The sequence below is a fragment of the Protopterus annectens genome, chromosome 12.part0, assembly GCF_019279795.1.
Source record: "Protopterus annectens isolate FY-2018-M chromosome 12.part0, PAN1.0, whole genome shotgun sequence".
Classification (NCBI taxonomy): domain Eukaryota; kingdom Metazoa; phylum Chordata; order Ceratodontiformes; family Protopteridae; genus Protopterus; species Protopterus annectens.
In genome coordinates, this window is record NC_056746.1 from 1,180,907,741 (window position 1) to 1,180,933,741 (window position 26,001).

At 39.3% G+C, this 26,001-nt stretch overlaps 1 protein-coding gene across 4 annotated transcripts in view; it reads right to left on the bottom strand.

Annotated features, from left to right (window-relative positions):
- MANBAL (mannosidase beta like) overlaps nt 1-26,001 on the bottom strand; it is a 144,235-nt gene that overhangs the window by 77,989 nt on the left and 40,245 nt on the right. For 2 of the 4 annotated variants that reach the window (XM_044090216.1, XM_044090213.1), the window contains one exon: nt 9,014-9,220. In XM_044090216.1, coding sequence (XP_043946151.1) covers nt 9,014-9,160 — 147 coding nt within the window. In that variant the 5' untranslated portion in view covers nt 9,161-9,220. The remainder of the gene's footprint in view (nt 1-9,013; nt 9,221-26,001) is intronic. The other 2 variants (XM_044090215.1, XM_044090214.1) reach the window with 1 other exon arrangement.

Here is a 26,001-nt window from a genome sequence, read left to right on the forward strand (position 1 = left end):
TCAACAGGTGCTCCAGTTTCCATTTATGCCAACATTAAGGGTGGCAGAAGTGTGATTAAGGCCAGAAAAGAACACTTTTTGGAGGAATCATTTTCCCCTTTCCTCAAAACAGGTTGTAAGCAGCTACAGTTTCAGTTAGTTTAGTTACCTGTATAACTGTATACTTAAAGGTACACTGCCCTGTCACAAACGTTTCAGACTTTTGCCTGTAGTCATCACTTTCTGCCCCCTCACTTGTATGATTTTGAGAAGAGTGTTACTTACCAGACTGACAGTTTTTTGTACAACTCTCTTGCCTCCTTTTGCTAGGCCAATCCTCAAGCATGACACCCTTCAGTACTTTCTCCATCAAACCTGTCCCCACTTCTTTCAACAAATCCCTCTTTTCCAAACTCAAACCTTGTTCCCAATCTGCTGATAAACTGCCTGCCTTCTCTCTTAAAACTGCTGCAGAATTCATTGCCTACCTCATTTTGATACTCATAAATCGTTCCATTACTGAGGCCTGTTTCCCTGATTTATGGAAATCCTTCAACACTATTCCTCTTCATAAGGGCAGTAAACTCCACCGATCCACCTAATTATAGGCCCATCGTCATTCTGTCCCCCATCTCCAAAACTCTTGAAAAGTGAATCCACACCCAGCTAATCAAATATACACTTGATAATAACCTGCTTACACCTACCAAACATGGATTTAGACCCAACCACAGCACTCCTCTCCTTCACCCATACAGTAACAGAGGCCTGAGACCAAAACTTGTTAGTCTCTTGTTTATTTCTTGATCTTTCTAAAGCTTTCAACAAGGTCTCACTCAATACTTCTACCTAAACTTTCCAACCTCCAACTCTTTACTTCCCCCTTAAACTGGTTCTCTACTTACCTCACCAACAGACAACACTCCATTTGCTGGTAAAAGGTCTTCTCCCTCTTCCAACCTGTCAACACTGGTGTACCATAAGGATCTATCTTAGGCCCCCTCTTTTTCAATGTTTTCACTAATGATCTATACTCCATCTGCAACCTCTCAACTCACCTTCAATATGCAGACAATTCTACTCTTATTACCACTGCACACAACGTCCTTGATCTCTTATCCCTAACTCAGAACTCCTTTTTCTCAGTTGAAACATGGCTCTCTGAGAAATCAACTCATACTTAATCCTAAAAAAACTAAACTTCTTTTCCTTCCTAAAACACTGGCACATCACAAATCATCCTTTTCCATAGTCTCCCATCATTAAATACCATCATTAAACCCGAACCCCATACCAAACTGAGTCATTATTGATGATAAATTAAAATATGACATACATACCCAACTCTGTATAAAAGAAAACACACCAGAAACTAGGTCTACTCTACTGTAATCAGAAATTCCTTACACCTTCCTCCAAAATATCCCTAGCCCAGTCTCGTCTACTACCTTGTCTCATGTATGCAGCCCCTATTCTTACAAATACTAAAAACTACCTTACTCTACAAACTCAAACAAACCTACAATAAAATTGCCAGATTTGCCACTAGCCTCCCATATAATTCCCATCACTGTCTTGCCCTTAACACACTCCAATGGCCCAAATTCTCTAATCAACTATTACTTCAGCAATTATGCATCACCCATTCCATCCTAAATGACCCCTCTTCCTGCCCCTCCATCTCTAACCTTGTATCTTACTATAAACCCCATTTTCACCTTCCCTCAACTGACAAACTCATCCTTGATATCTACAAACCCAACAAGAATATCGGAAAGTCCATCTATATGCACTCTATAGCCCACACTTGCAACACTCTTGCCCTTAACTCAAGACAGATCTCCCAAAAATACCTGTTTAAAGATGAACTAAAAAAACACCCACTCAAGACTTGGTCCTGCCCCGGTCAAACCCCCTACATGACAACTTTATCATTTATCCATCCTTCACTCATCTAATCTACAGTCCTCCTTTCTCTCTGTCTTGTAATGCTATATCATTTCTCTTTCTGGACTTAATACTCAAAATTTTTTCCCTCATTTATAATACCAGTATAATGTCACTTTCTATCAAATGCCTTAAGTGTATCACAAATCTTGTAACAACTTCGTCAGCCAATTCTTTACTTCTGTTTTTTTATCATAATCTCATGTACAGTATGTAATAATGTTAACTGTGGCTACTTCTCCCCATATTTTGTCTTCTGTACCAACTTTTCATTTCTGTTGTATGCTTATAATTTTACGTGTGTGATTCAAACTGGAGCTTTTCTCCTCGGGTCTCCACTGAAAATGGGCCCCTGGCTCAGTTGGACTAACCTGGTTAACAAATTATAAATAAATAAAAGTTTTGTGGGTTTAGTCACATTTTCAGTAGGGTATGTACAAAAATGCCAGTGTAAGGTATGTGACTGGTTAAGTACTTTGTTAGCTCATTTTGATGTTAATGTGTGGGCTATAAGGGATTTAGCAGATATTATTCTAATATCTAACAAAGCATGTGTTCAATGTAATTCAAGAAGGGGGGGTAGGGTCTTGGGAGTGAAAATATGGCTACTGGTAAGGTGACTGGGAAGTAAAGCAGGCCACTAATGACAAATTGTACAAGGCAATCAGCCACATTTGTCTACGTAACGAGTTTAAAATAAAGTACACCATTCTTTGTTTTTAAGATGCAATTGGAAGTGTTTTATTAATCAGAGTTCCCCTGTTTGAACTTCATAGTGAATGTTATGTGCCTGCTTCTTTGACTCCTTAGGCTTGGAGGAGGCAAGGGGGAAGGCAGCAGCTTTGCTAATTATCTAAAGCAAGCTCAGTGTATCTTACTTACTACATCAAAACAATATCACAGCAACAAGTCAATCTGGACAGTGTAATATACATATATATATATATATATATATATATATATATATACACATGTGTATATATATATATTTTATATATATATATAAAATACATAGATATACATATATATATATATATATATATAAAATACATATATATATATATATATATATATATATATATATATATATATATATATATATATATATATATATATATATATATATGTATATATGTATATATATATCTTAGAGGGTGGGCACAAAGCTGGAGAGACAAGACTCTTCTTCAGCTACCTTTCAGGTAGAAAGTTATCTTATGTTATACCTTACTCTAGAGAAGTCTCTGCTGCAAGTCCTTAATCAACTTTTATGCAAAAGGGTGACCATTGGTTATCTTGAGTGTACAGCCCTTTGCTGGAAGATGTATATGGAATGATATTCAGTCTGGGATTCTCAATCCAAGTCCTAACTGAGGTTTTACGAGGATAGTGTGGTAAATGGTTATTCTAACTGTGAAGCCCTTTGTTGAGTGTGTTGAGGGACAAGCAGCCAGGGATCCCAAGCCATTACACAGTTTAAATGGTCTGTCAATACTACAAATGACTTAACACTAGAAAACTTTCTTATCTGTAATGTTGCCTGTACAAACAGCAGCTTCAAGATACTGACCAAGTGGTTGTGCAGTGTAACTTTGCACTGGGCAGTCTGGCTGAACAGAAACACCAAGAGGAATTCAAAAAGGGTTAAAAAAACAACCTCCTGATAAAAGTGAAATCATAAACGACACAAGCAAGAAATTAAACTGTACCAGTTAAATTCTAATCACATTTAAAAACACCACAAAAAACTTGACATCAATTTATATCACATTGCTTTTATACTTTTTATTATGAGTGGTGATCATTATTCAGAAAGAGTATTTCTGTGCATCTTCCAGTACAAACTATAGGTGGATAATAGCGAGTTCAAATGACAGGCATTTTGATTACTCTACCTAGGACTACTGCAATTAACATTACTGTGGTTGCCCTTAAAGAAAATACAAATACTCTAAATAGACAGGAAACAAATTTTCACATATGTGTAAGTATGCTGGAAAATAAATTTCTCGAGTTTGAAACCAAAGTCATCCAGTGCCCACATGGCACCCCCCCCCCCAACACCCACTCCATGGCTTATCTACCAAATGCTGCCACTCAAATAAATCAGACACCTCAAGAATGCCTGGGAGTGTTTGCACCCAACTGCTAGGTATAGGCTGTATAACGTATAGTCTCATCTTTCAGTTTGCCTTCATATTCACATATCAGTTTCTTTTCACTTATACACCCAGCAAAATTTTTGTTCTTTATGCTGGTGTGTTTATGTTACTGTTTATATTTATTTTTATTTCCAGATCTTGGCAGATTTAAACAAATTTGAGTAGTGTAAGATGGTCTGTTATATATATTGTAAAAAGTCCGTCAGAGACTCAATGCGTCTGCCTCGTTAGAAATACCAATGATCAGTACTTGCTGCAATAACCTGTTAAACCAGCAGATGGAGCACACTTACCATATAACTCAATAAGCTCATGTCTCCCAAGTATGCTTTCATATAATGTGCATATATATGTACGTATGTGTGTGTGAATATATATATATATATGTATATACGTACACACACACACACACACACACACACACACACACACACACACACACACACACACACACACACACACACACACACCTTCCTCAACGGCAGCCTGGCACGGATTGCTTAATAAAACAAAGCCAAAAATTACCACGGCTGAAACAACAACTTCAACAGAACAGGTAGCACTTTTATCTAGTCATCTCTGCTTACACTTCAGACTGTTTTTACAATCACATTTCAGTTTTTTAAATATACAATTCCATTTGGCCATGTAAAGTAAATCATCAATAACCAATTAACATTTAAAATACATTCACACTAAAACCAAATATTCACGATAAAATTTAAACATTCACAAAATACACTAATTATTCAATACACACACACACACACACACACACACACACACACACACACACACACACACACACACACACAGGTTCACTGGCACTTGCTGGGCTACTGACCTATGAGGACCTTAAAAACCTAGTCTTACATTCCATGGTAGTTTGTCCCCTATATTTTGCATTCAAATATCCCAGAAATAGGTCATGGATAGGTCAAGGATGTGCTGGGACACTTGCAGTTTTTTTTTCTATCCATGAGAGTCAGGAATGTTAAACCAGAGATGAATTAGTGGTTACCCATCCACTCAGCTAAATTACATCTGACTGGAATAAGAGAAGTACCTAGCTTTATATGGAGTGGAAGATGGTTCCACAGAAAGGGTTTTCTCTGTGATACAAAATTATCCCTACAACATGTTCTGTTTATTTTCCAAAACAGACAGATTTCCCTTGAGCAGGTGTTTATGATACCATTGGCCCTGTGAATGTGTAATAGGGCCGACAGAATGAGGTCTGCTGAAGCTCGATACGAAGGCAGATGTTGCCTCTCGGTAGCCTGCAAAATACTGTGAAGAGGGACAAGGCTCTGAGATGATCTGCATATGTCGACATAGGTTCCCAGATCACCAATTATGGGTTCAATTCTGAGGGATGTACTGTCACTGTGATATTTACAAGGGCAGTCATGCTCGCCGAAGGCCACAACCACACACATACTTCTTGGCATTTACTTTTGGACGGGATGGGCTCTCCTGGATAACCTTAGTGTCCTCTGCAGAGTTTATAACGGCACCAAGTATGCAGTCATCTAGAAACTGGTTAGCCACAAGCCCCTAACACTAGCTTTGACCTCAGAGAAGTAAATGCCAAGGAGTAGTGACCCAAGGACCGAGCACGGGATACACCACAAGTGACAGATCTTTTGGAACAGGTGTAGCTGCCAACCCTAACTTCCTGGGTTCTATTTGTGAGACAATTTGCTATCCAACAAGTTACACAGGAATTAACATTTAGCTTGGAAAATGTATCTATGACACTGAGTGTAGGATGGTTTTGAAAGCCTTTGACAGGTCTAGATATGCAGTGTACACTGTTCTGCCATGACCCACTGCTTCAGTAACTTTTTCAAAGAAGTTGACCAGGCTAAGTAGGCAGGAACTGCTGTTAAATGCAAACTGGATTGGAGTCAGGAGTCTGTGGGTTACCTCTACACTTGTACATATAATTCTAGAATGATCCTTTCCACAGCCTTACAGATGAGCTTGGTCAGGCTTATGAGTCTATAATTACCAGAGTCTGTAGAAACCCCAACTTTCTACGAGGGAACAACTACTGCTGTCCTCCATTCATCCTGCAAGAAGCCTGTTTGAGATAGATGTTGAATAGCTTCTGTAGAGGATCAGAAAGTCGTGTTTCAGACTGGCCAGTAAGCAGCCCTGTCATGTTATCCGGTCCCACAGAAGTAGTGTTATTGACCTTGGTGCCTTCAGAACTTGTTCTTGGGAGATGAGTGTGTGGGCGGATGTATGTGTGGGCAAGTAGTCTGAGAAAATTTGAAGGCAGAGGAGGTGAAGTTTGAGTTAAATTTATCAAATAGCAGATTGGCCAAGTTCCCTGTGTCTGAGTATGCAATTTAGTTCAGTATTAGCTTGGTACAGTGCTGATAGTTTTAACAATTAAAGAAAGCTTTGTGGTCATCTTTCACTTGGATGGCTATTTTTATCCTATATCTGCCTCTCATTTGATCAAGGTCCAGAGTTCCTTGATTAGTTTAGCAAAAGTGTTTTTGACATCCTGACAAACTTATTTTTGTGTGCAATAAGTTTTTTCTTTTAATATACAGCTTACACATGCACATTTGATGTGTGTGGGTGTGTGTTTGTATATAATTGTATTTATTGTTTTACACATACAAATATTACACGCATACACACATTATAGGTCTACATCGGATGATCGACTTTTCAGAAACTCAAAAAAATATCGAAGAGACCATATGATTGAGTTTCCACACATTTCTGATAACTCAAACATTTTTTTTAAAAAATCTACCTTTTTTACAGTTTTGCAGGAGGAAGAGGGTAAATTTCCCACTCCTCACTGTACTGCAATTCCCATTCAAAAGCTTTGAGTTTTCAAAAATTCTATGGTCTCGACCATATGGAGTTTGAGTTTCAGAAAACTCAAACTGATAGGGACCTCACATTATACATTTGTGTGCACACTAATTATACACAGAACATGTAATCTATATATTCTTTACACACTATGATCATATATGTCAATATTTATCAAACACACACATGTGCATCCATGTGTTTGTGGGAGGGTGTTTGTGTTTTTCAGCATTCTGGAGGTTACCCATACAGATGGTCTGGTACCATTCTTAGAGTGTTTCACATTTTTTTTTTCCTGAATCTAATTGACATCCAACATAGCAGACTCTATGATCATCTTAAACAGCAAGTCTGCAATCATGGATCTAGGCTACAATGCATAATTTTTTTTAATACAACCAGAAGGAAACCATGCCACACTGCACTAACATTTTCTTCATAAAAGCAAACACACAGTGTTATGGAAGCATCACATGGTTCAATAACCACCTTATAGGAGTTAGTGACAGAAGGCAAAAAGCTTAAAAAGAAACACAAGTCACGCATTCAATTTAACTGCTGCACCCTGCTCTGGTTCACAAGTAGCCAGAGTCTAATCTTGACAACTGTTCACCTCAGGGAGCACACACTACAAGCAAAAGACCCAGAATGGATGCAAACAAGCTTATTTCATCAAGATGGATGTGAACACTTTACTTGACTCTCTACAAAGTAATCCGAGGCCACCAGCCCAGAAATCATAATTGCCCTTGGACATGGTCTCTGATCACTTTCTGCATGTTTCAAGGGGTTAAACATCTGCAATACTATCTGTTTTCATTCAAATAGTTAAATTATCATTTTCCACCACTACCAGAACTTGCGCCCCCCAAGTCAAACCATGCAATTCGAATTAGGAGCTGCCAGCAAAGCTGGCTCATACATTAGTAGTACTGCAACTGAATTATTACAATGCACTCTACTTAAGAGTTTTAGCTGAACAGCAACACTGTCGGCAGAACTCCAGATCTTGTATTATGGCCGGTGGCAACAAGATTTGCCTGTGTTACACCAATACTGTACACCACTACCTAGCTAGCTACATAGTAAGTAGTCTCTCACTTTTTACGGCAGAACTCTGGCAGCAAGCTGCTAGAGGTTCCTGAGGTTTGCATTGACACATCTACCTCCTGTACTTTTTGCTTTGTAACTGAAAACTCCACAGAATTTTCTTTTTCACCTTGGTACAATGCTGATTAATTTATCTCCGTTTTTACCACTCTAAATTCATCTGGCAACCAACTAAATTCCTCCTTTTATGTATATATTCTGTATATATTACTGCAACCACTATGTGCAACACTGTTTCTACTTCTGTACCAATTAATGTGTAACTTTTTCTCTGCATCTATGTTCTTGTTGGAGCTTGGGTGGGAGGATTCTGTGTAGAGTTTGCATGCCTTTGCTAGATGCATATATTTTTCCCCAAGGTGTTCCGGGTTCCTGTCACATCCCAAAGACATGCTGGTGGGCAAAATGGTAATCTAAATTGTCTGCAGGTGTATATGTGTGTGTCTGCCCTGTATCGGGATGGCACCTGATCTAGCATTAGTTCTCCGCCTTAAGCACACGAGTACTGGGACAGGTTCCATTTCCTCCTACCACAAACATAAAGTAGAAATGAATGAATACTGTTGCATGAAACTGGTTGTTATTGCATTCTGTGCTACTATTACTTCCTTTGCATTTACATAATGTTTTAATATTGCAGTAGCTCCTTGATATCGCTTATACACCACAAACATGTTACTTTGTTAATTAGAACGTTATACAGCTCTGAGTAAAATTAATCTTGATTACAGATGTTTATTTCTTTGCAAAGAGATGGCAATGTGAACACATTTTATTCCTTGCATGCTTTAAGCATTCAACATAAAGGGGAAGAATGGTCAGTCCAAATACGACACCCCATTGCTTGCATGTATACAGCTTCCTGTTATAATGCAGCAAACTTCAATACAAGTCCAAACCACTAAAATGGTTTAGAAAAACTTTTCTTTTTTTTCCTGCTTCAACAAAATACAAGTATTTTTATTAGTACTTACCGGCTCCTGCACTTTTGAGGTTGGCACGATTATGGCAAGTATACAAATTATCTGGAAAATGGCACCCAAGAAAAGGCCATACTGCAAGACAATTTCCATGAAAGAAAGCTCTGGAACTTCTGGAGGAGACAGGTTGATTTCTGCCATCGTGGAATAAGTACTCAACTAGCGTCTCAAGGATAAGTTGGTATTAACATTCAAATGCTGCTGTGCAACAAAAAATAAATTTCAGTGTATGGCTATTGCTTGACCCAGCTAAGATGGTACAAATTTTGCAGAGCACTTTAAAACTGTCCACGGACTGAACTCTAAAGTATAAAAACAGAGGACGAATAGAACAGAGAAAAAAAATGACAACACAGCAGTATTGTGTATATACCACACAGAAAAAATATGAGAATGTTTAAAGGGAAAACAAACAATGCTTATATACAACACTACTGCAACAGTGATGGCAAAACAGCCAGAACTGCAAGGGTTATAATTAATAAAGCAATCTGGTACTGTGAATGTTATAATGAAGAAAACACTACTGATAGTTTACCAAGTCTGACAGTGAATGTTTAGCCTATGTATCAATATAAAGATATGCAAATGTATCTGAGAAATGAGGAACACAGATCATCATCTTACTTTGTTTCTCAGAAAGCAATCAGTTTCAGAATCAATTATTCAGCACACGGCATCACTGTGTAAAATACGTGATGCCATGAAGTACCATGGACAGCATATAATACGACCCAAACCAAGTACCCCAACAACTAACCCAGGGGAAGACACAGTAAGGGATACTACATTAAAGTTCACAACTCATGCATGTTGACAAAGTACTGGAAATGAATGGTTCTAAGAAAATTAGTACACCATGGCATAAAATGAAATATGATAAACTAAATTAGTGGATGCCTGGAATTTTTTTCTAGTTTGACAACAGGAACAAAAAGAGCTACTGACTTGAAGGAGGAGGAGTTGGACAGATCCAACAAAATATTAGGGGGAAGCAAAGTTGAGGATATGAGGCAGAAAAGTAGTGGCATTAGGGGGAAGCAAAGTTGAGGACATGAGGCAGAAAAGTAGTGGCAACAACAACTCAGTGGGCTAAGCTGTGCTTTGCCATAATTATTTCCTATGAGACAATGATACTGTTCCAGTTATCTGTAGGCTCTTCGGACAGTTCTCGGCCTTTACAGGAGAACTTCCAAATAAAGTCATATCTCCAGTAAAACAGACTACTGAAAGATTTTAACCACTAACAATTGCTACCTGAACAACTCCTTTTTTAATACTGGAGCAAACTGTTGCATCAACCAACTAAAATCCCCTAAAGTCTGTCTCTTGTTTTTACAGAAACTTGACCATCACACCATTCATAATGTCCTTTCACAGCTGCTGCAAACCACAGCTTCTATATTGTTAATAAGGCTAGTAATAAGTAACTAGCCTATGGAATGCTTCAGATGAGGTCTCCCTTCTTCTTTCGGCTTTTCCCGGTTAGGGGTCGCCACATCGGATCACCTGTCCGCTCATGATTGGCAGTGTAGTTTTTATGGTGTCAAGTTGCCATCCCGGCATCCAACCCTCCACAGAAGGCACACACTCACACCTAGGGCCAATTTAGTGTGTCCAATCCACCTAAAGCATGTCTTTGGGATGTGGGAGGAAACCGCAGCACCCGGAGGAAACCCACGCGACCACAGGGAGAACATGCAGAGTCCACACAGAAGGCACCCTAGTAGAGGACCGAACTGGAGAACCTCTTGCTGTGAGGTGGCAACGCTAACCGCTGCACCACCACGGCCGCCCTCATATGTATTAAAATAAACTCGCCTCTTCAAACTTTCCAAAGAATCTTTTTTTTTAATGGATCCATGACGGAGACAGACAAAGGCCTGATTACAAATAGTGGCCTGGGCCCTGGAAAAGCCAAGAGGGTGATACTCAGCTCACCAATCCTGATCACAGGGAGGCAGTCTAACGTACTACATTGTGGACAGATGTCAGAAGAATGACATCTTGCATGCAGCAACAGTTGCAAAGTGCACATGGCCCTGCTAAGCCACATATGTGGTACCTTTTATGGGATGTGTGCAAAACATACATACCCTTAGGGGAAAGTGTTACATATTCTTGCATCTGAGAGCAAGCATGCATCTGCCTACATGACAGCTTAAGGTCATAGTGCAACTAAAACCCCAGTAGCAATTTGGAGGATAGTTTTCAATAAGAGGTATATGTTCTTTAAGGGAAAGAGGTGGCCAATTCAATGCAGAAGGGATGAAAGTCAGCAAGCATTACGCATAACTATCAACCACAGGATGGGTAAGACCAATCTAACACCAAGCAGGATAGGTTAATTCAAGCACAAAAACTGAAACTGTCTAGGCTTAAAATGGCCCACAAGGGCAACTAGTCTGGTGCTTGCCTATGCACCTATAATAAGTATCTTTTTAGAACAGTAATTAAGAAATACGACACATATTTGGAAATAAAGCACAAAGTGTGAATCTTTAAACTGCTAAGAAGTTTCAACCTGTGGACCTGGATTCAATTTCCTCCTCCTTCACTTGCACAGTGTTGGACCCTGAGCACTTTCACAGATCATTCCATAAAACAGAAGTCACCTTGGAGGACATGCTGAAAATCCCACAGGATCTCACCTTAAAACATGCTGGGGTACAGTGGGTACTGCCTAATTAATAAAAATGGGTGATTCAGAGATTAAAGACGGTCTAAATCCTGCCAAGAAGTAAAAAAAAAAAAAAAAAAAAAAAAAAAAAAAATATATATATATATATATATTTACACAGTACAAACTATCACATCATACAGAGCAAAAACAGTTCTGATCAAAAAGCAACTTTATTTCAATCTGGATGGTCCTAAACACCAAAACTAAATGCAATGACTATAAACTGCATAGGCTTAATATTAGCAGGAAGATGAAATGTGAATTACTAATTAAGAGAAGTGGTCTGAAGACTTACTGGAGATGACTGCCTACAGGCAACTATATAAAACAAAGATGAAATGCTATAATCAAAAAGAAGGACTTTGGGTGCAGGCCATTAAGAAGACCACCACCAACCATACGGAATACTGTACTTGTAAATTAGGAGAAACTATTATAACTAAGCCAACAAGAATGGAGATAGGAGATTTTACCAACATGGATGATTGCAAGTAAGGGTAAAGAAAATAGTAGAGGGGGCCGGAATTTATTGAAGAAAATTAGGGCGAAAGACAAGGTATTTGGAGCAAATAACTAGGGAGGGAAACGTAAGAGTTAGATGAGACAAAGTAAAAGGTTTTACCTGCCGGTACAAGACTACCTTCCCTACCAGGGACTGATAACAGAATATAGGCAAGGAGAAAGGACTAGAAGTGTTACATGAAAGAACAAAGCTGAATTGTTGGTAGAGTCTAGCAGAGGTGCTGCTAAAAAAGGATAATTAGTAGGGCATATAAAATAATGTATGATAACTATAAGAGTCAATCCAAAGAAGTTACAAAACACTGGGAACCAAAAAATGGAAAGGCAATATATAAAGGAACAGCAGGAGTACATTTTTATGGCTCCCAAGTATGCAACAAGTCTAGAAGGGTTAGTTAGGGTTTTTACGTGGAAGTGTTAGAATATGTAACTTTATACCATAAATAGACTTCAGACAATTTTTCCTAGGAAAGACAGCAAATGCTGGGAACATGTTTTTTGGGGAATTTAACAACTTGGCAAACTTAAAAATTCCCCTTCAGCGCACTTTGTCAGAAATGGGAGGAGCAAATTCATGTAGCTAAGAAATTATTTTTTTTTTAAACAGGAAACATCTTTACTGAATTATCACTTATGACATAGGCAATCATACATTTACATAAATGAAAACAAACCATATTAACATATTTTCAGTTGCAAATATTATACACTTATAATTTATCCAGCCATTGTCAGTCAAACATTACATAGCTCATTCAATTCCTGCCTTCCTTTAAAACTCATTCCTCCTACGAAACATTATTCTTCCCACAATTCCCATTTTTTCAATGTAATTTGCTTCCTTTTCTAAAGATTCCCACTACCAGTTTGTTTTTTGTTTTTTAATCTCAGTTTCCATATTCACTACTTCTAGTACAGTTGGTTTAGACATGATTTTCATTTTCTAGTTATTGCTTTTTTGGGCAGCCACCAGAAAAGGAATGCTTCTTTTGAGCTGGACTGCAGAAACTGAATTTCAGAGATATAGTGGGCACTTACTATGTTTAATTCTAAGGTTGCAAAAAAAGCAACTACTAGAAAATGGAAATCAAAATCTAAACCAATCATAACTGAAGCATTTTACGAAACACACAAAGCAGGCACCTTGGAGTCGATAGTCCAAACAACTGGTACAGTGTACTCTTAAATATGATGTTTAAGAAGGTTATGTTCCCGTGGTAGATAGTTCACCAAGACTCAATAGCAAGCGTAATAGCTAAAGAATGATTTTAATAGGCAACAAAAAACTGGCGTTTTCGCTGGAGCCACAGCTTCTTCAGAGATTCATTTTAAAAATACGTCAAAGCCCTTTTAAAACCACGTCACTGCGTAAGACAAATTGTTACAAGACAAGTTTTAAAGACAGACACACCATAAAAATAATACATCACTAAAAATTGCTGATAGACTATAATGTCATACCAAATACTGAATGTATTGAAATGCAATTCAGAATATGTAATGTTAAAGTTTTCCACTAAAACTAAAAACACTTAAAACCTCACTAAAAAAATAATGAAACTTTGGTCATTACGTACTACAACTAATTGGGTGCGTACAAAGCATGTAAACCAAAGTCTCAATGACAATTGCACTATGGTGACTAAACTACCACGTAGTAAAAATACATAACATTAAACATACTAACAACCAGCGGTGTTACTACTTGCTCCTATCAATAAATCCTTAGCTTATTGAAAATAAGTTATTGTAGTTAGTGATAGTGGAAAGGTAAAACTACTAAAATCAGTGAACCATCGAGCCACTGTTAACTTTGTATTGCCCTAACTTCTTAATATATTACAGTATATCTATGAAGTACAGGCAAAACCTTGGACTTCTATTAATATACTGTAAAATTAACTGTAAAATTAACAAAAGACTGGTATTACCATTGTTAAAAATATATGTAAAAAATAATAATAATAATAAATCCACAAAAACTAATTTTTAGCTATGAATATTGACATTTCTAATAATAAACTACTCTAACTCTAATAAAGAGTCCTTAACCAACAATAAAAATATGTGACAAAATAGTAGTCAAATCCCAAAAGAATCCCTATAACATTACATGATAAAGTTCACCGACACTAAATCAAGTACTAAATAGTAACCTTATAAGAAGTCAACGTCTGTAACTCTTCATTTTTAATACACAAGCAATATTGCAGTGTTCATTTAAACCCGGAAAAGAAAAGGAATCCAATAGTAGTTGCCATTCTAGTTCCCTATTTTCTAAAATGAGTGGAACTGGTCCTGCTCTTTCAGATTTAAGAACTTGGTCAATGGCCAAAAACTGAAAACTATGCCCCTCATATTTATCTATGTGTTTGGCTAATGCATTTACTTTGTTCTTTTTTCTCATGGCATATGAATGTTCATATACCCTGTCTCGAAGTCTTCTATCAGATTTACCTATATAGAAGGCTTGGCAACAGTTACAGGTAGCCAAATATACAATAGATCTGGATTCACAATTCAGTTTGTGGTTAATACTAAATTTCCTTTCACGAATTGTGAAAGAGTTAGCACCCGTACTAGATGGCAATAATTACAGGCGCCACATTGGAAACAACCTTTGTTTTTTGTTACCCAACTAGATGCCTTTGATCTTTCCAAAATAGATTTCAAGTTATTACCCCTTCTATATATGATCTTAGGTTTAATTCCTAATTTGTCCAATAATTGTTCATCATTGGTAATAAAATACCAGTTTTTATAGAGGATAGACTTTATACTATTAGAGTCTATACTAAAAGTAGTAATAAAACTGCTACCCTTAGCTGAACTAACCAAGTCAGTAGTTTTAGTAAACACAGTATTTAAACCCTCCCTACTGGTACTTATACTTGTATCATCCACATTATCAGGTTTTAAACCATGTCTTTGTGGTAAAAGGGGTGGGTATTGACCATGAATTCTTTTATTACTAACTTCTTCATAGATCTTGTTAAATAATAAAATCGGGTACCCCCTGTTAATAAACATATTTTTCAAAATCTCACATTCACCCAAAAACAGTTCCTCTCTACTACACATTCTAGATGCCCGTATAATTTGCCCTTTAATAATAGCTTTCTTTCTGAATTGTTGGTACAGTCTAGCAGAGGTGCTGCTAAAAAGGGATAATTAGTAGGGCATATAAAATAATGTATGATAACTATAAGAGTCAATCCAAAGAAGTTAGAAAACACTGGGAACCAAAAAATGGAAAGGCAATATATAAAGGAACAGCAGGAGTACATTTTTATGGCTCCCAAGTATGCAACAAGTCTAGAAGGGTTAGTTAGGGTTTTTACGTGGAAGTGTTAGAATATGTAACTTTATACCATAAATAGACTTCAGACAAATTTTCCTAGGAAAGACAGCAAATGCTGGGAACATGTTTTTTGGGGAATTTAACAACTTGGCAAACTTAAAAATTCCCTTTCAGCGCACTTTGTCAGAAATGGGAGGAGCAAATTCATGTAGCTAAGAAATGATTTTTTTTTTAAACAGGAAACATCTTTACTGAATTATCACTTATGACATAGGCAATCATACATTTACATAAATGAAAACAAACCATATTAACATATTTTCAGTTGCAAATATTATACACTTATAACTTATCCAGCCATTGTCAGTCAAACATTACATAGCTCATTCAATTCCTGCCTTCCTTTAAAACTCATTCCTCCTACGAAACATTATTCTTCCCACAATTCCCATTTTTTCAATGTAATTTGCTTCCTTTTCTAAAGATTCCCACTACCAGTTTGTTTTTTGTTTTTTAATCTCCGTTTCCATATTCACTACTTCTAGTACAGTTGGTTTAGACATGATTTTCATTTTCTAGTTATTGCTTTTTTGGGCAGCCACCAGAAAAGGAATGCTTCTTTTGAGCTGGACTGCAGAAACTGAATTTCAGAGATATAGCGGGCACTTTACTATGTTTAATTAATTCTAAGGTTGCAAAAAAAGCAACTACTAGAAAATGGAAATCAAAATCTAAACCAATCATAACTGAAGCATTTTGTTGTAAAGGAGGCAAAAGGGTTGGAGGTAGGTTTTGAAGAAAAGGGATGAACAACTACATAGAAATAAATGGAATTTGTGGGACCATATGCAGACTATTGTTCATGAATACAAATTTCAGAAAAGGCAGGACTGAGCAATTTATGATTTTTTTTTTTTTTTAACAATTGTTCATTCCATGTTTAATGCATAAAAATTAAAAATGTTTAATGTTTTTTTCTTCTATTAATGTGCATGTACCCACATCATTACTCAATATGTGCAAATTTAATAAAAGACGTTAAAAAAGTAGATGCTGGTGCTAACAGAGAGATAAAAACAGAGTTCACATCAATTATACTCTCCTCTTCAACAAAAGAGCATCACAGCAATCACCATTCTACAAAAGGGACACTGAAAAATACAATGAGCTACACTCCACTTAGATTAACAGCACGGCAGGGAAAGTCTGCCTATAATCCTGTATCTATACAACCAATATAGGTTTAAAACTAGAAGACGCTGACAAGTCAAGCCTGATCTAATTTTACGACTAAGTTACAGAACTTACCAGGGAAGTATGGTGGACCTGGACTTTTAAACTTTTAAAAAGGCTTTTAAACTGGTCCTACACAGATGACTGCTAAGAAAACAATAGACTGTGAGAGCAGACCCAAGACAGAGAAAGTGAATGACAACAGAGCCAAAAGGTAGGGGGCACACAGCTATGGTAAGTAGGCATTTCAGAATAAGAAAAGTGACTATTGCAGTAAATACATAGTTAGTCCTTGGTCATTTTATTTATTTACTTATTTTTTGCTGTGTTCATTTTATACACACGTGAAGGAACAATAACAGAAATAACCACAAATGGTAGCTGATCCTCACTGCAAACACATGCAAAGCACTGCAGTTGAACATAAATAACTTTAGTGTGAAGCATCATCCAGGGCAAGTTGAACTGATGGTAACAAAACAGAAAATGGGTCTGGGGTTGGGAATTACCAGCAGGGTAAGACAAAAAAGGCAGCAGCCAGCAGAATACTGCGCATCAAACGTTACAGCACAGATGTAATGCCCCTGCTCTGCTGGTTCCTATTCAGAGCACTGATACTGACAACAGCTCTGGGAAGCCACAAAGCCAAAGGTCATCAGGTACTGGCAAGACACTCAGAGGGAAGCCACTGGAGCAGTAAGTGGGATGAAGGACTACAACAGCTAAAATTCTTCTCAGAGACCAGAGCAGCTAGGAGGATATGATACCAGTGCACAGCATCAGTCAAGAAGTGTAAACAGGCCACTATGAACGTGAAGGAGAGGGGATGAGGAAAGGGCAGGGGGTACAGTCTACAGCGGCTAACTACTTCCTGTATCGGCAAAAGTATTTTTCACAAACAGGATGCGTACCCCCAAGGGAAAAACTGCCAGAATGGATGGTGGGAAACTAATTCAGAAAGGCATTAAAAAAGGTATGGGACATATGAAGGAAGGACAAGGTGGAGGAAAGGACCATACCTCTTAGTGCAAGAAATCTGGACAAAGTCTGACAAAATTTGGGGCAAAGGCCCAAAAATAGGGACAGATATTAAATATTGCTCTTATAAACTTAGAAAGTTGCTAGAGTAATGGTTTGTGTTAACATACATTTTCTAAAGGATTTGAAGTCTGAAACTCAAATGTATATCATTGTTTAGTGACTTCAATCCTCAGATCATCCCAGTGAAGTGCCAGAAAACTACAAATTTTATGCGGAACAGACCAAATACACAAGGCAAAAATCTGGACGCCTTATCTTTCAACTGGACAAACCTATCAATATATGCCTATATTGATAGGTTTGTCCAGTTGAAAGATAAGGCGTCCACTTTCCAAGCTAGTCTGTGATAAGTCCTTGTGCAGAATCTTTTTAGTTGATTGTTTTGAGGAGAGGCAAAACAGATCTATGTCTGGGTGTCCCCATTTCATTATCATGTTGAAGACTTGTGGATCTAGGTGCCACTCGTGGGGATCCATGAGGTTTCTGCTTAGTTCCTCTGCCAGAGTATTTTCCTTTCCTGACAGAAATTGTGCCTGCAGATGAACTTGGTAAGTCAATGCTGTGTCCCATAAAGCCATGGCTAGTCTGCACAAGGGGTAAGAATGAGTGCCCCCCTGCTTGTTTATGTACCACATGACCGTGGTGTTGTCCGTCTTTATCAGTAGTTGTCCCGGATGAAGTAGGTCCTTGAAGGCTGTCAGGGCATTTTGAACAGCTAGCATCTCTTTTTGATTGATATGTAGATGCTTTTGGTTTGTGGACCAGGTGCCCTGAATGCCTCTTCCTGCCATGTGTGCCCCCCAGGCATAATCTGATGCATCAGTCATTAGGCTCTGCCTGGCTGGGGGTAGTGAGAATGGCTGTCCCTTGTTTTGGTGACAAGCCTTGGCCCACCATTGAAATTCCTGTTTCAGGCAGGGAATTAGAGTAATCATTGTTTCCAGGCTGTGGCAATATTGTGTCCAAACACTTTTTAGGTACCACTGAAATTTCCTCATATGCAGTCTTGCATATGGAATTAGTAAGATGCAAGATGCCATGAAGCCCAAAGCCTACAGAAATTTTCTTGCAGATAACTGGGCCTTTGTTGCCATTTCCTTGAAATAGGTAGTCAGTTGCCATTGTTTGTCTGGAGTGAGATAAGCCATCTGGGCAGTTCTATTTAAGCTTGCACCCAGGAATATTATCTCTTGAGAGGGCACTAGTTTTGATTTCTTTTTGTTGACTGTGTACCCTAGGCCTGTTAAGAGTTTTATCACAAAAGTCAGATGCTGTAGTAGAATGTCCTTGTTCTCTGCTTGTATGAGGCAGTCGTCCAAGTAAGGACATATTTGTATTCCTCTTTGTCTGCAGTAAGCAATTACTGGTGTCAGGCACTTTGTGAAGACCCTGGGCGCAGTAGATAAGCCAAAAGGCAGTGCAGACAATTGGTAATGCATTGAGCCAGCCTTGAACCCGAGGTATCTTCTGCATGATGGTATGATTGGGACATGCAGGTATGCCTCTTTTAGGTCTAAAGTCAGGAGCCAAGCCTTGCTGCCAGGCATGGGGAGAAGCTGCTGTAAGGTCAACATCTTGAATTTTGGTATATTCAGGAAAGTGTTTAGAATAAATAGGTCCATAACTGGTCTCCATGCCTTGTCCTTTCTGGGTACCAAGAACAGTCTTGAGTAAAATCCTTGTCCCTGCTCTTGTGGCACTTGTTGAATAGCCCTCATGTCCATGAGAGCTGTGACTTGTTTTTGAGCCTCTCCTCATTGATTTTTTGGCAGGTCTGGCCAATCGTTTGCCCTTGGCAGAGTATAGAAAAGAAACTTGTAGCCTTGTGACACTATGTCTAGAACCCATTTCTCCTGGGTTATAATGTGCCAATTTTGAGAAAAAAGTGCTAGTTTTCCCCCTAAGGGTGCTGTCAGAAGATAAGTGCTTGGCACAGGCAGGGGTAAGTCATTGGGACGGTTTCCTGTATGATTGTGATTTGTCCTCTCCACCTTTGGAGGTAGAAGAGCTCCACTGTTTAGGCCTGTAGGATCCTTGCGGCTGTGATCTGCCTCTAGGGCGTCTGGATTTGCCCCTTTGAGGTCTGTCTGAGACTGGAAAGGACCAATTCTTTGTAGGCCAGTGTCTGCTAAATCTAGGTGGCTGTACCTGTAAGAAATCCTTGACCATTTGCATAGATTTCGCCTCTTCTGCCTTAACACCAAACAAGGTATCATGTTGTAAAGGAGCATCTAATAATTTTGCTTTAACATGGTCAGGCAGATTTTGTTCCTTTAACCAAGCATGCCTCCTAATGACAGAACCCGTAACAGCGGCCCTGCAGGAGGCCTCCAGAAAATCAAACCCACATTGCAAAATATGCTTTCTGACTTGTTCAGCTGCATGCAATAAATCCTGCATTTCTTTGTTTTCTGCACATTCAGAATTTGCCATCATTTTCTGTTTAATGCAAGGTTTCCCGAAAAGAGTAGTCCTCAGGAGGAGAAGCTGAAGGAATAGATTCTTCAGCATCAGAATCCTCATAGGGCGGAAGAGAACATTCCTGATCAGAAGAGGAATCAGAAGAAATGGAAACCTGATCTGAAGATTCATAGTCTGTCTCTTGCCTAGGCCTCTTATCAGGAGGGGGATGGGAACCCACAATCAAGGTAATTAAGTCTTCGGCCATTTTGAGCATCTGTTTCTTGGGCATGGAGGCCTGTCCTTGTGACTGGGGAACTTGTTTCTTTGCCTTTAAAGGTGTCTTAGTCTTTGAAGTAGGTTTAATATATAATTGTTTAGGTCTGAATACACCCTCAGAAGCAGATGCCTGCTCAGCGGCTCTGGACCCATCTGAGGGAATAGTCTCAGAGGTTCCAATACCTTGAGTTTCCAGCGGCCTGGCCAACTCCACGTGGGAGTCGGTAGAAGCTTGAGACTCTAAAGTAGCGGGCATCAGGGGCTGTGAAAGTGCCCGAGAGCCGGTGAACCGGCGACTTGCTTAGGAGAAGCTTCGTTGTCAGTTTTGGACCTCGGTTGCCTGTCCTTTTCTTTGCGTTTTTTGTGAACTCCGGTAGTCGGATGGCTATCCGATGACATTGTATAATTAAATATTCGCCCAAAATAGCTTAATGCAAAATCGTACCGACGTTTAATAGTGCATTGGTTAAATCTAGCACAAAACCGACAACTAGCAACGTCGTGGTCAGGGCCTAGGCAAGGAATACAGTAAGAATGAAAGTCCTTATGAGGTATTTGCTTCCCACAAGATATACAATTATGACAGCGGTCTGGAGCAAGAAAAAAGTTTCCCCAACGGGGTACTTAGCTTTTAATGAAGACTTCGGATCTGAAACTCGAACACAAAAATCTTAGGAGTCGGCCGACCGGCACTTGCAAACTGCTTCTGCTTCTGACACCGCGAGGCAAGAAAGACTAAATAAAATGGCGTCGGCTGCATCTTTTATACCCCTGACGACCTGATGTCAGGGAAGAGGCGACAGCAACCGATGCAGGACCCAAGACTTTGGAATTCAGGCCGACTGAGGGCAACCTGCCAGCAGGATAACCCAAATGTAATGACTGCAACAGTGAAACACAAAGAACATCTCATCTACGTAAATTATGCAAAACAAGCAAGATGCATGCTTGATGAGTCATTTTTATGACCCAACCTCAGCTTCCAAGCTCATAACTGCAGTGACTAATTCAAAATGACAAAAGTAAAGGAACACCAAACCATAAACTATCAGTGCGGATATGAGAAACAGAAACTCACTTCATGTTTTTGCCATTTGCTTTATAAACCATTTACTTTATTTCCCTTTTAGGTTAAGTTCAACATTTGAATATACTGCATCTGAATCTCCTCTTTTTTTTTTTTCTAATATGTTAATTTGCAACTAAAATGAGTGGTGAAACCGTTCACATTTTTTTTTGTAGTAAAGACATCCTACGTGATAAAGTTGACTGGAAATATTTTTTACTTGGCAGATGTAACTCAAATTTGTGAAAGAATCATGGTTAATGAAGCTGGCACGTGATTTAGGCCACATCCCTAGTAATGCAAACTAAGGGATTTGTGTGTAAAAAAAGAAACTTTTCAAAAATGGGGGTTGGAGTAATAGTACAGGGTTTGATTCTCACCTTTGAAATAAAAATATGGTAGGCTTAAAATGGCCCAAAAGGGCAGCTACCCTAGTACTTTACTTATGAACTTAAGAAACAGTGACACTGATCTTATAATACACACAATCCTCCCTCATAAAATGTGTTAAAGCAGCAGTCTCAGCAGCTGGGGGAGCTGAACAGGGAGGGATGGAGCAGTCCAATTTTTACTACTTAAGTGTCACTTGCGGTTTAGTGGAGGGACAGACTGCAGCAACAGAGACTACTTGAGCACAGCCTGCCAAGAATTGTACAAAGTCTACAGAAATTTGCAGCAGAAAGTGCTGAACAGGATTTTTGCACTATTAAAAAAATATAAAACACACACTTTCCCTAAGTTTATGCCACTAAAGATAAACAGTAAACTTTAACCTCAGTGACACCAGCAGAGGAAAAAGCTTGAAGTGTGTTCATAGACTATAATGGCTGCACCACTAATCATACACAGAGGCACATCCATTAAAGTCTAAAGAGATGTTGCCGAAGGATGTACAAAATATATTTGGGCTATGGTTTAATAAATGTTTACAGAGCTTTGTTTAATTAAAAATGGTCAAAATAAATAAGGAATGAAAACCTGAAACTTACCATAATAGTAGATGTTCGAATGATAACTGCTGCAATAGCCGTAGCTATATGGGCTATTATATCCTACCAAGGATACAACAGCCAGTCAGATTCCAAAGCTTCACAGCACCTTCTAGGTGCCCAACAAGCTGGTCGCCAAGCCCTTCAGAGTTTTCATGCCAACTGAAAGGAGGAGGCTGAGCCTTGAGAGGATGGACAGACACACACACACACACACAAAAACAATATACTAAAGACTAAGGAGGGTGGAGGGAGGCAGCAACTACTGCAGCAGTGATCATCTGAACAGCCACTGCATGCACGTTTACTTACACAACCATACCATGTTCATCATACTGATTACTGCTGCAGTATCCTTAGCTATATGGGTAGATTACCACAGCTTATTACATTTGGGAGGTGGAAGGGGATGGGTTCAGGATTCCCTGAAGACTAGTCCTAGCAAAGCCTGACCCGGACCCAGAGAAGGAATCAAGTTTGCAATGGTTTATAAAAGTACATGCAGAGGACCAAGTTGCTGCTTCTAGAATCCAACCTTTTCCAAAATGACATAGAAGCCACTAAAGCCCTGGTAGAGCGGGCCTTGACCCTGCCTAGAACAGTTTTGTCATAGCGAGAACAACACAAGGTAACGGCCCGAGAACCATTTGGAAATTATCTGTTTTAACAAAGGTTGTCCTTTCTTCCCTTTACAAGAAAAGAACTGTTCCAAAGCTCTAAAACATTTTGTTCTATCAATGTTTGTGGACATCCAAGGTACACATTATCCTTTCTCCCTCATTTTTGGATTCAGGAAAAAACAGGGAGATGGACAGTTTGACTTAAAGTAAACTTGAACACCACTTGAGGCATAAAAGAAGGATTGGTTCTCAAAGAAACATTGTCTGTACAAAATGATAAAGGGTTGACTCACCATAGTGCTTGCAACTCAGATACTCTTCTTGCAAAGGTCAAAGCAAACAGTAAAATAGTTTTTCATGTTAAAAAACCTTGAATCAGTCTGATGAGCCAGTTCAAATGGAGTAAGTGTTAGCTTCTCTAACATAAGATTAAGATCCCAAGGAATACGCACTGTTTTTCTTGGAGGTCTCATATGCAAAAGCCCTTTAAAAAACACATTTTCACATGAGAATGCGTTGAAAGAGGGTGATTGGTGGCTGGGCCATAGGATAGTAACTCACAGAAATATTGTAAAACCAGAGAAACACTGGCCCTGAATGGGTGCTAGTTATGTTACTGATACCAAACAGAAAACCTTTTCCATTTCCTAATATTGGATTTTCTAGCAGTGGACTTTCTTGCCTCTATTAGTACCTGCAGCATGTCCTCAGTAAACAGGTGCCTAAAGGGAATTAAGACCTCATCATCCAGGCAGTCAGCTGAAGTTGACTAAGGTCAGGGTGTATCAAACACCCCTGTTCTTATAGGTCAGAAGATCCATTCTGTGGGGAAGCTTATGGTAACTGTCCTAGGCCATTTCCAAAAAGAAGGGAGAATCATTGTTGCCTGGGCCGAAGAGTCTCACCACAATAGTTTTGAAGGATTCTTTCTGAATCTTCAGAAGTACTGTAAAATCACTGGAAAGGGCAGAAAAGCATATAGAAACATTCCTATCCAAGAAAGGGGAAGAAACGCAATCTGTCTTCCAGGCCTTTATGCATTGAGTCTTGGACCAGAATTTTGCCAGCTGATTGTTCAGAGGAGGCGACAAAGAGGTCTAACTTGAACTCCCTACAGACGGGCCAAATCTTGGAAGAACCCCCCCCCCCCATGATCTAGTTTCCATTTGTGAAGGTCTGTCTTTGTCATGTTCAGTTTGTCAGCCACACAACTCTGCTTTGACGGAATGCAGGGTGGCTGTAGAGTGAGATTGTGCTGTAAAGCTACAGCCCAAACTATTGCGGCTAGTCTGCAAAGGGGTAAGACCTAGGTTCTCCCTTGCTTGCTCATGTACCACATGACTATGGTATTGTCAGTGACAACTTAAAGAGGTCCATGGGACCAAATATGACTCAGACAGTTGAGTGCCTTGATTAAAGCAAGCATCTCTTTTATATTCATGTGCTTGTGTCTATCCTTGGCGTCTCAAACACATAGCACTTTTATCCCTCCCGATACTGCTCCCCAAGTACAGTATAAAGCATCTGTGGTGACTGGCTGTTTTGGAGCAGGGAAGAAGGGAAGAGCTGGATTTAGGATCATAGCAGGTTACTAGGCTAATGGCCCTGGGGCCCTTACAGGCAGAGCCAAGAGTTTATCCCCCAAAAAAAGAACCCTCGGTCAGCACTTGTCACCCCTGTTAATGAGGGACAAAGGTAGAACCCCTGGAACAAATTTGTGGTTTCCCATCCAGTCATCAAGGTTGCACTTGAAGAGTTCAGTGAGGTACTCAGTTTGACATGTATGGGTAGTCTATTCCAGAGACGGGGCAGCCTCTGGGAGATCAACCTATCTCTCCAGCAGGTTTTGTTGATGTCACATATTAGATTTAGGCCTATCCAGTGGATAACATGCAAGGAGTTAGACTTGCAGATATGGAGCATCTCTAGTAGGGCAGGGTGTGATATTGCCTTGCAGGCGAGACACAGACCACCTCTGAGCAATCTATATAACATTGAGTAGAGTGATCGTGATTTGAGCCTGTCTGCATAGGACATATGTTGGAGCCAATGGATTCTCTTTGTGAGGGATTTCTGTGGCCTTTCCAGTTGGTGCAGCTATTTGGAGAGGTACATACCAAATGGGGCATTATACTCAATTACAGGCCTAATAAGGGATGCAATCCTTTTACTTATGAGACGAACCAAGTAAAAGGCTTTTCTGACCACCGCTGTCACATGATGGTTGAATGTGAGATTGGTGTCAACTCGAGTACCCATGTCTCTCACCACAGGTTGCATGCTTAGGGGGTTGCCGTTGATGTGGTAATCAGTAGGGGCTGTCTTTTTGCCAAATGGTATGATTATACATTTTTTTATGTTTAACTTAAGGCCATGACTTTGACACCAGTTATATGAAGCTGTAAGACCCTCTTGTAGTATATTAGCATCACATGGGGAGTCAGTGACAGCACCCAACTTACAGTCATCTGCAAACTTGGTCACCCACAGGCCCTTTGTCTTTGCTGAACCTCTGCTAAGGAGATGCCAAACAGTAGGGAGTCCCAGGACAGATCCCTGGGGAACACCACTAGTGACAGGTTTTCTGTCGGAGGTGGTGGCACCTATTTTGACCTTGTGGGTCCTATCGGTCAGCCAGTTGGCCACCCACCTGATGAGATAGGGATTTACACCAAGTTGTGTTAGCTTTTCGATGATCTGAGCGGGGGATTGTGTCAAAGGCCTTGGCCAAATCAAGGTAAACTGTATGTACTGACTTTAACTCATCCAGGGCCTTGGTGACAGTCTCACAGAAGTCAACCAGGTTCAATAGGCAAGATCTGTCCCTGACAAATCTAAACTGAGTGGG